Here is a 12933-nt window from a genome sequence, read left to right as displayed (position 1 = left end):
CTTCCAGACAACTAAAGAGACCACACAGAATGGAGACTTGGAACTCCACCTTGGGAAGCGGATTCATCTTGGTGGGAATTCTCGATGGCAGTGGCTCTCCTGAACTGCTCTGTGCTACAATCGCTGCTCTGTACATGTTGGCACTGATCAGCAATGGGCTGCTGATCCTGGTCATCACAATGGATGTGTACCTCCATGTTCCCATGTACCTCTTGCTTGGGCAGCTCTCTCTCATGGACCTTCTCCTCACATCAGTTATCAGTCCCAAGGCTGTCATGGATTTTCTGCTCAGAGACAACACCATCACCTTTGGTGGTTGTGCCCTTCAGATGTTCCTGGAACTGGCACTTGGTAGTGCAGAAGACCTCCTTCTGGCCTTCATGGCCTATGACAGGTATGTGGCCATTTGTCATCCATTGAACTACACGATCTTCATGAGGCCAAGCATTTGCTGGCTTATGGTAGCCATATCCTGGATTCCAGCTTCCCTAAGTGCCTTAGGATATACTATCTACACCATGCAGTATCCCTTCTGTAAATCCCGAAAGATCAGACACCTGTTCTGTGAGATCCCCCCATTACTGAAGTTGGCCTGTGCAGATACTTCCAGATATGAACTCATGGTTTATTTGATGGGAGTGACCTTGCTAATTCCCCCTCTTGCTGCCATCCTGGCCTCCTACTCACTAATTCTTTTTACTGTGCTCAATATGCCCTCAAATGAAGGCAGGAAAAAAGCCCTTGTCACCTGCTCTTCCCACCTGACTGTGGTTGGAATGTACTATGGACCTCTCACAGTCATGTACATCCTGCCCAGTTCCTACCACAGTTCCAAACAAGAGAATATTCTCTCATTTCTGTACACAATTGTCACCCCAGCTCTGAATCCTCTAATCTACAGTCTAAGGAATAAGGAGGTCAGTGGGGCTTTGAAGAGGGTCCTGGGAAAACGGTTGTTGCCAACACACCCTACCTTCTAGGTATCTTTAATAGTTGTCATTTATACTCAAATTCTCTCAAAGTCAGAAACTTCCTATTTGAAATATTTATCACAAAACCAGGAGAATAAACGTGTGTATTTTGATAGAGAAGTATGGAACCCAAACTACCTTTGTAAATGCATTTTAGTCTTATCTTCATGAGGTATTTCATAAGATTCATTCGGATCTAAAATCACTCTTCTTTTAAAAATTATTTCTATTTTCCAATTAAGTGCTTTTTTAAAAAACAAGGATCTAGGATATTACCTAGATATGAGCTTTAAATCATATTGGGCCAACAACCAGAGAAAATGGTTTCAAGTGGGAAGCTCACACACAAATGTGAGGATTTTTGAGTATTACACAATTGTTCTCATTCAAAATATCTTCTTATAATTGAATTATTTAAACTCAAATATAACTTTAATGTTCATTATACTACTGAATGTGTTTAAGACACCCAAACTTGCTGAAATGTTATGCCTACAGTGACAGCTTTGTCCAGTGTTTAGATGCTATAAATTTGCATCACGTTTGCCCTTCTGTCTTTCCATGTATCAACCTTTCTAGATGGCCTAATGTATGCTAGCTCATTAGATCGTGTGCATTTATACCTTTTCCTATCATTAATTATAAAGGTGGTAGGTGTGGAAAATATTTATACTTCTATCCTGTGAATAATAAAAGATAGCAACAGAATAACATCATGCTTTCCCATTTTTCCATGAACACATCTCAGTCATTGCTAAGAGTCCCAATATTTGGTGCATGATACCTGACTAAAACATAATATGATATTTATATGTGTCAAAATATCTATGGCACTTCATGTTTATGCATATTTTTATGCTTTTGTATCAATTCAAAATAAAGTTTAGAAAGTAGGAGAAAGGACAATATAACCGTTTTCTTGCTAATTTTAATTTGTTGTGCTAAAAAGCTGGGTATTGCTGTTTGTGGAAATTGACTAGTTTTTTCCTGAAATTTTTTATACCTGAATAACATAGCACTGTAATTGCCTTCTTTATAACACTAAAACATGTTAGTTTTAAGCTGATCTCATAGAAAATGGCAATATAATAACTTTCACTGGATTATGAGAGGATCAGGGAACTATGGATCAGTGAGTGCTGAGTAAATGTTGGAGATCATCAAGAGGTTCTGGAGTGCCACTGCTATTAAAAAAAACTGTAATGTTTAGTGTATTCTAAAATACAGAAGAAGGAATTTTGGAAGTGTTTACCACAAATGGTAAATATTTGTGAGGAAAACACACTAATATTTTTTAAATACTATGCAATAGGTACATGACTGAAAATGTAATATGGCACATCAATAATATATCTAACTTTTATACTTTGAAAATATTTTATGCATTCTTTGAAATTTTCATATATTTTGATCATATTCACTCCCTTCCCCAAGTTCTCCTAGATTTATCCCACATCCTTACCTATGCAAAATTGTGTCCTATTTAAAAAAAAAGCCATGGTGTCCAATATGTGCTGCTCATATACCCTTGGTTTTGCGGTCAAACACTGGAGTACAGTCAACCTACTAGGGGCCACTCATTTGAAGAAACCTGACTATTCATTTCTCTGAAGCTGTGAATTGCCAATAGAATCTCAGAGAGGGGTGGGAATTCATGCCCACTTGCCTCCTCCATGCTAGTATTTTGTGTGGCTTGAGCTTGCACAAGTTTGTGCAAACTGTCACAATTGTTGTGAGTTCATATGTGCAACTTCCCTATTGTGTCCAGGAAACACTGTTTCCTTATGGTCATCCACCACCTCTGGCTCTTACAATTCTCCCCACCTTTCCTGATGATCCCTGAGTCTTGGCAGCAAAGGGTATAATCCAGATGTTCCCTGCACTCTGCAGTCCCTTATTTTCTGCACCTTGGCTAGTTTATGTGTCTCTGTGTTAATTGCCACCTAAGCAAAAAGACTTCTCTGACAAAGGCTGAATAATGTAATAATCTATAGGTATAGCAATAAGTCATCAGAAAAGTACATATTGGATAAAAGACAGAATTTTCAACAAATGGTCCTGGTCAAGCTGGTTACCTGCATATAAAAGAATGAAACCCATCTTAATATTTCACCCTGTCTAAAATTCAACCTCAAATGGATCTAGAAGAAAGTCAGGCATATATTTGAACATACAGGCACAGGAATTTTTATGTTTTTTTAATTTAGTAGTTAATATAACTAAAAATAAGTTATTTTGAAAATTAATAAAAGTCCTTGTACTAGAAGTAAGCAGGTTTCCTATACAATATTACATTAATATAAGCTCTCATTTACATGGATTTCCTATCACTTTCTATATGGACACTCATTTTTCTGAGTTGATGTGTTCTTGTAGAGGATTCTTGCTCCATTGCTGACAGTGATGATTTCCTCCACTACATATGGTGGTAATACAGCTCAATGGTGAAGACTTTGGGTTAGTTGTCTAGAATTCAATGTGTCTTCCATTTTTATGTAACTTTGAACATGATATGTAGGCTTTTTGAAAAAAATAATATAAGCTATTCATTATAGTAAGCTAAGCTACATTCCCAGAACTAAAAAGAACTATTTTATAAAACTGTTATAATGATTAATTAATATAGCAAACATAAAAACAAGACAATGAAGCACCTGGAATAAATGATTGTATCATAAATCTTAGCTGTTACATGATTAAATTGCCCTGAAAGTTGTGTTTGGAAGTAAATTACATCATGTGAACATTTTGTTGTGTAACTATTATATCACTATTAAACATTTAATGTCTTATGCGTGTGTTTGCTTGTGTTTATGATAATTAGTGAAGTTTAAATCTTTTGGATAGATGACTGATCCTTTCCTTAGGTGAATTATTATGAATGAAGGTATATAAATCAAGGCTAATATCAGTTAAATATTCTTTATATAAATTCATTTAATTAATTAATTTGTTTTACATCCTGACCACAGTTTCCACTCCCTCCTCTCATCCCATTCCCTCAACTCCCCTCCCCTCCCCTCCTCAATCTACTCCTCCTCTATTTCAGTTCAGAAAGGGGCAGCCCTCCCATGGGTATCAACAAAGTGTGGTAGATCAAGTTGGGGTTAAGACTAATTTAGTCTGGGCAAAGCAATCCAATATGAGGAACAGGTCCCAAGAGCCAGCCAAAGCTTTAGAAACAGCCCTGCTCCCATTGTCAGGAGTCCCACAAGTAGACCAAGCTACACAACTGTCACATATATGTAGAGGGCCTAGGTCAATCCCATGCAGGCTCCCCGGTTGTTGGGTCAGACTCTGTGAGTTCCTTTGAGCCAAGTTAATAGTTTCTGTGGCTTTTCTTGTGATGACCTTGACCCCTGTGGCTCCTACAATCCTTCTTCCCTCTCTTCAACAGGATTCCTTGAGCTTGGCCTAATGTTTGGCTGTGAGTCTCTGCATCTGTTTCCATCAGTTACTGGATAAAACCTCTCTGATGACAATTGGGGTAGTCACCAATCTGATCACAGGAGGTGGCCAATTTGGGCCATATCCTAGGAGTCTTAGCTGTGTTCATCCTTGTAGATTTGTGGGAGTTTCCCTTGCATCAGGTTTCTACCGGACCCTGAAAAGCCTCTCCCCCTTTCCAGTCATCTCTTTCAATACTCTCCTCCTCAACCCATAGCCCAGTCCAATCCCTAAAGCTCCCATACTCACCCACCCCCAGTCCACCTAGGAGATCTCTTCTATTTCCCTTTCTCAGGAAGATCCATGCATTTCCCTTGGGCCCTCCTTGTTACCTAGCCTCTCTGGGTCTGTTGATTTTAGCATGGTTATCATTTACCTTACAGTTAATATCCATTCAGGAGTGAGTATATACCATGTTTTTCTTTCTGGGTATGGGTTACCTCATTTAGGATGATACTTTTTTCTAGTTCCATCCATTTGCCTTCAAATTTCCCGATGTCATTGTTTTTAACAGCTGAGTAATACTCCATTGCGTAAAGATACCATATTTTCTTTATTCATTCTTCAGTGGCTGAGCATCTAGATTGTTTCCAGGTTCTAACTATTACAAATAAAGATGCTATGAACATATTTAAGCAAGTGTCCTTCTGGTATGATTGGGCATCCTTCTCTATATGCCCAAGAGTGGTATTCCTGGGTCTAGAGATAGATTTATTCCCAATTTTTCTATGAAACTGCCATATTGATTTCCAAAGTGGCTGTACAAGTTTGCACTCCCACCAGCGATGGAGGAGTGTTCCCCTTGCTCCACATCTTCTCCAGCATAAGCTGTCATTAGTGTTTTTGATTTTAGCCATTCTGACAGGTGTAAGATGGCATCTCAGAGTTATTTTGATTTACATTCCCTGATGGTTAAAGATGTTGAACATTTCTTTAAGTGCTTTTCAGCCACTTGAGATTCCACTGTTGAGAATCTCTGTTTAGATCTATACTCCATTTTTAACTGGATTATTTGTTTGATTTTTTTTATGTCTAGTTTCTTGAGTTCTTCATATATTTTGAAAATCATCCTTCTGTCAGATGTGGGGTTGGTGACAATCTTTTCCCATTATGTAGGCTATCCTAATGACAGTGTCTTTTGACTTACAGAAGCTTTTCAGTTTTGTGAGCTCCCATTTACTAATTGTCTGTCTTCGTGTCTATGTTACTGGTGTTTATTCTTGAAGTTGTCTCTTGTGCCAATGCATTCAAGGCTATTCCCCACTTTCTCTTTTATGAGGTTCAGTGTATCTTGATTTATGTTGAGGTCTTTGATGCGCCTGGACTTGAGTTTTGTGCAAAGTGATAGATATGGATCTATTTGCATTCTTCAGCATGCTGACATCCAGTTATGCCAGCACCATTGTTGAAGATGCTTTCTTTTTTCCATTGTATAATTTTGGCTTCTTTGCCAAAAATCAAGTGTCCACAGGTGTGTAGATTTATATCTGGGTCTTTGATTCAATTTCATTGATCCTCTGATGCCAATATCATGCTGTTTTCATTACTATAGGTCTTTATTAGAACTTGAGTTCAGGCATGGTGATACCTCTGGCAGTTCTTTTATTGTACATGACTGTTTTAGCTATCCTGAGCTTTTTGTTTTTCTGTGTAAAGTTGAGTATTGTTCTTTCAAGGTCTGTAAAGAATTATGTTGAATTTTGATGAGGATTACAATGAATCTGTAGATTGCTTTTAGTAAGATGGCCATTTTTACCATTAATTCTACCAATCCATGAGCATGGGAGATCTCACATTCTGATATCTTCTCCAGTTTCTTTCTTCAAAGACTTGAAGTTCTTGACATGGAGGTCTTTCACGTGCTTGGTTAGAGTTACCCCAAGATATTTTATATTGTTTGTGGCTATTGTAAAGGGTGTTATTTCCCTGATTTCTTTCTCAGCCCATTTATCTTTTGTATATAAGTGGGATAGTGATTTTTTTTAAGTTAATCTTGTATCCAACCTCTTTGCTAAAGGTGTTTATCAGATGTAGAGGTTCACTAGTAGAATTTTGGAGGTCCCATATGTATACTGTCATATCATCTACAAATAGCAATAATTGACTTCTTCTTTTATAATTTGTATCCCCTTGATTTCCTTTTATTGCTAGAACTTCAAGTACTATATTAAATAGGTATGGAGAGAGAGAACAGCCTTGTCTTCTTCTTGATTTTGGTGGAATTGCTTTGAGTTTCTCTCCATTTAATGTGTTGTTAGCTATAGAATTGCTGTGTATTATTTTTATTATATTTAGGTATGTTTTTTGTATCCCTGATATCTCCAAGACTTATCATGAAGGAGTATTGGATTTTGTTAAAGGCTTTTTCAGCATCTAATGAGAAGATATTGTGGGTTTTTTCTTTCAATTTGTTGTATGGTGGATTACATTGACATATTTTTGTATGTTGAACCATCCCTGAATCTCTGGGATGAAGCCTACTTGATCGTGAATGATTTTTTTATGTGTTTTTGGATTCAGTTTGCAAGTATTTTATTAAGTATTTTTGCATTAATGTTCATGAGGGAAATTGGCTTGTAATTCTCTTTTTTTGTTGAGTCTTTCTGCAGCTTGGGTGTTAGGGTAACTGTGGCCTCATAAAAAGAATTTAGCAATGCTCCTTCTGTGGAATAATCTTTGAAGTACTGGCATTAGCTCTTCTTTGAAAGTCTAGTAGAGTTCTATGCTGAAACCACCTGCCCTTGGGATTTTTTTGGTTGGGACACTTTTAATGACTTCTTCTATTTCTTTAAGGGTTATACGTCTGTTTAAATTGTTTATCTGTTCTTGGTTTAATTTTGGTATGTGGTACCTATTAAAGAATGTGTCCATTTCTTTTAGATTTTTCCAATTTTGTGGAGTACAGGTTTTTGAAGTATGATCTAATGATTCTCTGGATTTCCTCAGTGTCTGTTGTTATATCACTTTTTCATTTCTGATTTTGTTAGTTGGGATATTCTTTCTGCTGTTTACTTAATTTGAATAAGGCTTTGTCTATCTTGTTGATTTTCTCAAAAAACCAACTCTTTGTTTCATTGATTCTTTGTATTGTTCTCTTTGTTTCTGTTTTATTGATTCAGCCCCCAGTTTGATTATTTCCTGCCATCTACTCCTCTTTGTGTGTTTGCTTCTTTTTGCTCTAGAGATTTCAGGTGTGCTATTAAGTTTCAAGAATGAGATTTCTCCAAATTCTTTATGAAGGTAGTCAGTACTATGAACTTACCTCTTACCACTGCTTTCATAGTGTCCCATAAGTTTGGATATGTTGTGCATTCATTTTTTTTTAATTCTAGGGAGTCTTTAATTTATTTTTTTCTTGATCCAGTGGTAATTAAATTGAGACTTGCTTAGTTTCCATGAGTTTATAGGCTTTTTGTAGTTTGTGTAATTATTGAACTCCAACTTTTATCTAAGGTGATCTGTTAAGATATAGAGAGTTATTCCAACTTTTTTTAATCTGTTAAGACTTACTTTGTGACTAAGTATGTGTTCAATTTGGGAGACATTCCCTGAGGTGCTGAGAATGAATATTCTTTGGTGTATGGGTGAGATGTTCTATAGCTATTTGTTAGGTCTGTTTGAGTCATAACATCTCTTAGTTCTGTTATTTCTCTGTTTAATGTCTTTCTGAATAACCAATCCATTGGTGAGGATAGGGTGTTCAATTCTCCCACTATTAATGTGTGGTGTTTGATGTTTTATTTAAGTTTTAGTAATGTTTCTTTTACAAATGTGAGTGCCCTTATATTTAGGACATAGATGTTCCAAATTGAGACATCATCTTGGCGGATTTGTCCTGTGATGAATATTGAGTGTCTTTCTTCATTTCTTTTGATTGATTTTGGTTAGAAGTCGGTTTTGTTACATATTAGGATAGCTACACCAGCTTGCTTCTTTGGTCTGTTTGATTGGAAACTCTTTCCAAAACTTTACTATGAGGTAAATTCTGTCTTTGATGTTAAAGTGTTTTTCTTGTATGCAGCAGAAAGATGGATCTTATATTCCTATCCATTCTGTTAACCTGTGTCTTTTTTTTTTTTGGTGAATTGAATCCACTATTATTGAGAGATATTAATGACCAGTGATTGTTAATTCCTGGGTTTTTCTTGTTGCTGCTGCTGTTGTTGTTGTTGTTGCTGCTGCTGCTGCTGGTAGTGTGTGTGTGTGTGTGTGTGTGTGTGTGTGTGTGTGTGTGTGTTTCCCTTCTTTGGGCTTTGCTGGTGTGGAATTATCTATTGCCTGTGTTTTCATGGGCATCGCTATTCCTTGGGTTGGAGTTTTCCTTCTAGTACCTTCTGTAGGGCTGAATTTGTGGATAGATACTGATTAGATTTGACTTTGTCATGAAATATCTTGTTTTCTCCATCAATGGTGATTGAAAATTATGCTGGATATAGTAGTCTGGGATAGCATCCATGGTCTCTTAGAATCTGTAAGAAATCTGTCCAGGATTTTCAGACTTTTTTAGAGTTTCCATTGAGAATTTGGGTGTAATTCTGATAGGTCTGTATTTATATGTCACTTAGACTTTTTCCTTTGTAGCTCTGAATATTGTTTCTTTATTGTGTATATTTAGTGTTTTGATTATTATATGGCAATGGGAATTTTTTTTGGTCCAGTCTATTAGATGTTCTGTAAACTTCTTGTACCTTTATAAGTACATCTTTAAGTTGGGAAATTTTTTTTTTTTTTTTTAATTTATTTTAATTTATTTTGCAATACAATTCAGTTCTACATATCGGTCATGGATTTCCTTGTTCTCCCCCCTCCCGTCCCCCTCACCTTCCCCCCAACGCCCCCCCCCATTCCCATCTCCTCCAGGGCAAAGCCTTCCCCACAGACTGAGGTCAACCTGGTAGACTCAGTCCAGGTAGGTCTAGTCCCCTCCTCCCAGGCCAAGCCAAACAATCCTGCATAGGCCCCAGGTTTCAAACAGCCAACTCATGCAATGAGCACAAGATCTGGCAGGATACTAGACATGAAACAAGGATGAATTGTCTGCTACTCACATCACCAGGGAGGCTACCCGGAAAACAGGACCCCAAGAAAGACACAGGGATCGCCCAATGACAGAGAAATGGAATGAGATCTACATGAACAGCCTGGACATGAGTGAGGGTAATGAAAGGCGAGGGTCGAGGGAAAGAGAGCTTGGGGGAGCGGGAGATCCCAGCTGGAACAACAACAGAGAGGGAGAACAAGGAATAGGAGACCATGGTAAATGAAGACCACATGAGAACAGGAAGAAGCAAAGTGCTAGAGAGGCCCACAGAAATCCACAAAAATACCCACACAACAGACTGCCGGCAATGGTCGAGAGACAGCCCGAACTGACCTACTCTGGTGATGGGATGGCCAAACACCCTAATTGTTGTGCTAGAAACCTCATCCAACTACTGAGGGATCTGGATGCAGAGATCCATGACTAGGCCCTGGGTGGATCTCTGGGAGTCCAATCAACGAGAATGAGGAGGGTTTATATGAGCGAGAATTGTTGAGACCAAGGTTGGATAAAGCACAGGGACAAATAGCCAAATGAATGGAAACACATGAACTATGAACCAATGGCTGAGGGGTCCACACTGGATCAGGTCCTCCGAATGGGTGAGACAGTTGATTGGCTTGATCTGTTTGGGAGGCATCCAGGCAGTGGGACCAGATCTTGTGCTCATTGCATAAGTTGGGAAATTTTTATTCTAGGCTTTTGTTGAATATATTTTCTGGACCTTTGAACAGGAATTCTTCTCCTTCTATTCCTATTATTCTTAAGTTTGGTCTTGTCATAATGTCCCAGATTTCCTGGATGTTCTGTATTAAGAATATTTTAGATTTAACTTTTTTTAACCAGTGATTCTGTTTTTCTGTATCACATCTTCCATGTCTAAGATTCTCTCTTCCATCTTCTATTCTTTTGGTGATGCTTGCATCTGTAGTTCCTGTTCACTTACTCAGGTTTTACATTTCCAGAATTCCTTCAGTTTGTGTTTTCTTTATTGATTCTGTTTCCACTTTCAGGTCTTGAACAATTTTATTTATTTATATGTATTAATTTGCTCCAGTTTTTTTGGGGGGGATTGTCTTTTCCTCTATTTCTTTAAGGGATTTTTTCATTTCCTCTTTAAGGACCTCTATAATCTTTATAAAGTTATTTTAAGGTCATTTTCTTGTGCTTCAATTGTGTTGGATTGTTCAGCTCTTGCTGTTGTAGGACAGCTGGGCTCTGATGGTGACACATTGCCCTTTCTGATATTGATTGTGTTCTTACACTGGTGTTTAGGCATTTGAATTTGGGATGATTATAAGCCTGGGGGTTTAATCCTGTTTGTCTTTGTTAGATGAGTGTTCTGTTCCTTGGATTCTATTTCCTCTCTGGTCTTCTGGCCTAAGTGGCCAAAGGTTCTGGTGACTGGTGAGTCTTCAGGTAAAGTAGGGTGTCTCCTTTGGGTTTTTGTGATCTTGGGTCTCATTGTCTGGTCTGGCCTCCAGTAAAACCTAAGTCTTCCTCTGGGTTACTGAGACTAGCCTGGCCTCTGATAGAGCTGCTGGAGATGTTCTTCCAACTGGTGTGAATTGTATGGGGGCCTATGAAGTCTTCTGGAGTTCTGAGGAAGGGCTGCTTTTCCACAGATGAGGGTGATTGTGGCTGCTGTGGCCTGTGCCTCAGTGGCAGACATCTGTTGGGATTGGGAGTAGGGGCACAGCAGCAGCAGAGATGAGCTGGGATGGTCTTGGCTTGGGAAAGAGTCATGGGGGCCAGAATCCAGGAAGGGGTACAGTTCTGCTGTGTCACCATCAGAGCCCAGCTGTCCTACAACAGCAGAACAGGTCACTCACCCATTTTGAATTGTGTGGCCTGGGCATGCTCGGTGGAAGTTTTCTGGGGTTGTGGGGAGGGCCCAGAAGCAGGGGTAGGGACTTGCTGGGGCTGTACAGGCTTGGGGAAGGGTCACCAGGGGCAGAATCCAGGAAGGGTTCAGTTCCTCTGTCAGGTAGGTCTTTCATCTGTTTTTGGTTGGTGTGGCCTGTGCCTCAGTGGAGGAAGTCTGCTGGGATTGGGGATTGGGGCCCAACTGCTAAATACTCTTAACATTAAGGGACAAATTGTTTACCTAAACACAATAAGCATGCATTAAATTTTAAATTAAAATTAAATTAAAAACTTTTAAAAACTGTCCCACATACCCCTCCTTACTCTTTTTAAAATTCATGACCTCTTTTTTCATTAATTATTGTTACATATATACAGATACATACATACATACATACACACACAAACATTATATATATACATATATATATATATGTATATATATATATTCCTAAATACACACAACCCACTCAGTAGCTCTGTAAATATCCCTATAGTGAAAGATGATTTGAAATTAATGAGGAAGAAATGAGTAACCCCAACATTGGAAGAAATAGCTGACTATTTTGAATATACAGCTGTACTAACTGACTAACTGTACTAACTCACAAGTACAAATCCCCTAAAATCAACTCCATATATGTTTCAATGTCTGATTAAATTAAATCCTCCTTTATCCTTCACTCTGGTACCCATTCCTTTTGTCCCTGAGCCTTGCTTTGCAGTCTATAGAACACCATGATTGTTTCACTAATGGAATGTGAGCATGTGATTTGTGCTGCTCTTAAGATAGTAAATACAGTGGTGAAGAACTGTCAGAGTGCCACTGCTTCAATGCCGAGGCAGCTATTCTTGAAGTCTCCAAAGATCAGACTTCTATAAGTTTGGATCCACATTCCTACCAATTCCATCTCTCACCTGGGATTTCTATATGCAAAAAAATAGCTTACCTTTCAAACTACTAAAATTAAAGATTTATTGGTTTCAGTAGTGGAGATGGGTTCAGAAACAATGACACTGAGGTCAGAGACAGTCTTCCAGGTTGGTACATATTTTTTTTTTTTTTTGCCACACCTCTGGTTCTGCATGCCATGCATGACTGCTTCGCTGCTGTCACAGAAGAGCTGATCCATGATTGGAGATTGAGGATCCATGATCCTCAAAGCTTTAGATATTTATTATCTAGGCCTTAACAGAAAATGTTTGCTCATTGCTATATCAGAGCGAGTATGTTGTGTGGAGATAAAACAAATTTAACTTGAGGATAATTCGTGTTACATTTGTTTATGCTGCATTTGTTTAACTATATAAAGATGTGTTGTATTTGCATTAATTAAATAAAATTAACCTGGGCTCAGGCAGGGTTACCAACTAGTTGACAGGAAGTAGTTTACAGTGTGTTTTTTAGTTGGGGCTATGTGGAAGGAGGGAGGCTTATGGGGAAGCCAGAAAAGAGAGAAATTTAGCCAGTTGCTACTCTCTCTGAGTTCCCAGGTTTTCACCCTAGCCCTTGAATCTTGGATGGTATTAGAATGATAGAGATTTAGTTAAAACTGTCTTTAGCAGCAGCAACAGAGCCATTGTCTGAGGGAACAGAATATCCCCAGG

At 38.3% G+C, this 12933-nt stretch overlaps 1 protein-coding gene across 1 annotated transcript; it reads left to right on the top strand.

Moving 5' to 3' along the window:
• Window positions 1–29: 29 nt before the first annotated feature.
• On the top strand, window positions 30–980 carry LOC128094696 (olfactory receptor 2AG1-like). The gene has a single exon (XM_052713182.1). The coding sequence runs from the start codon at window positions 30–32 to the stop codon at window positions 978–980; it is 951 nt and encodes a 316-aa protein (XP_052569142.1).
• The last annotated feature ends 11953 nt before the right edge of the window (window positions 981–12933 follow it).

Source organism: Peromyscus californicus, unplaced genomic scaffold (assembly GCF_007827085.1).
Source record: "Peromyscus californicus insignis strain IS unplaced genomic scaffold, ASM782708v3 Scaffold_4__1_contigs__length_199733344, whole genome shotgun sequence".
In the NCBI taxonomy this organism is placed as follows: domain Eukaryota; kingdom Metazoa; phylum Chordata; class Mammalia; order Rodentia; family Cricetidae; genus Peromyscus; species Peromyscus californicus.
Note: the sequence above shows the minus strand (reverse complement) of the source record. Positions and strands in the feature narration are given on the sequence as shown.

Excerpts from the sequence above, each read along its gene's own strand:
- LOC128094696 (XM_052713182.1), top strand. The coding sequence starts at position 30 with ATGGAGACTTGGAACTCCACCTTGGGAAGCGGATTCATCTTGGTGGGA.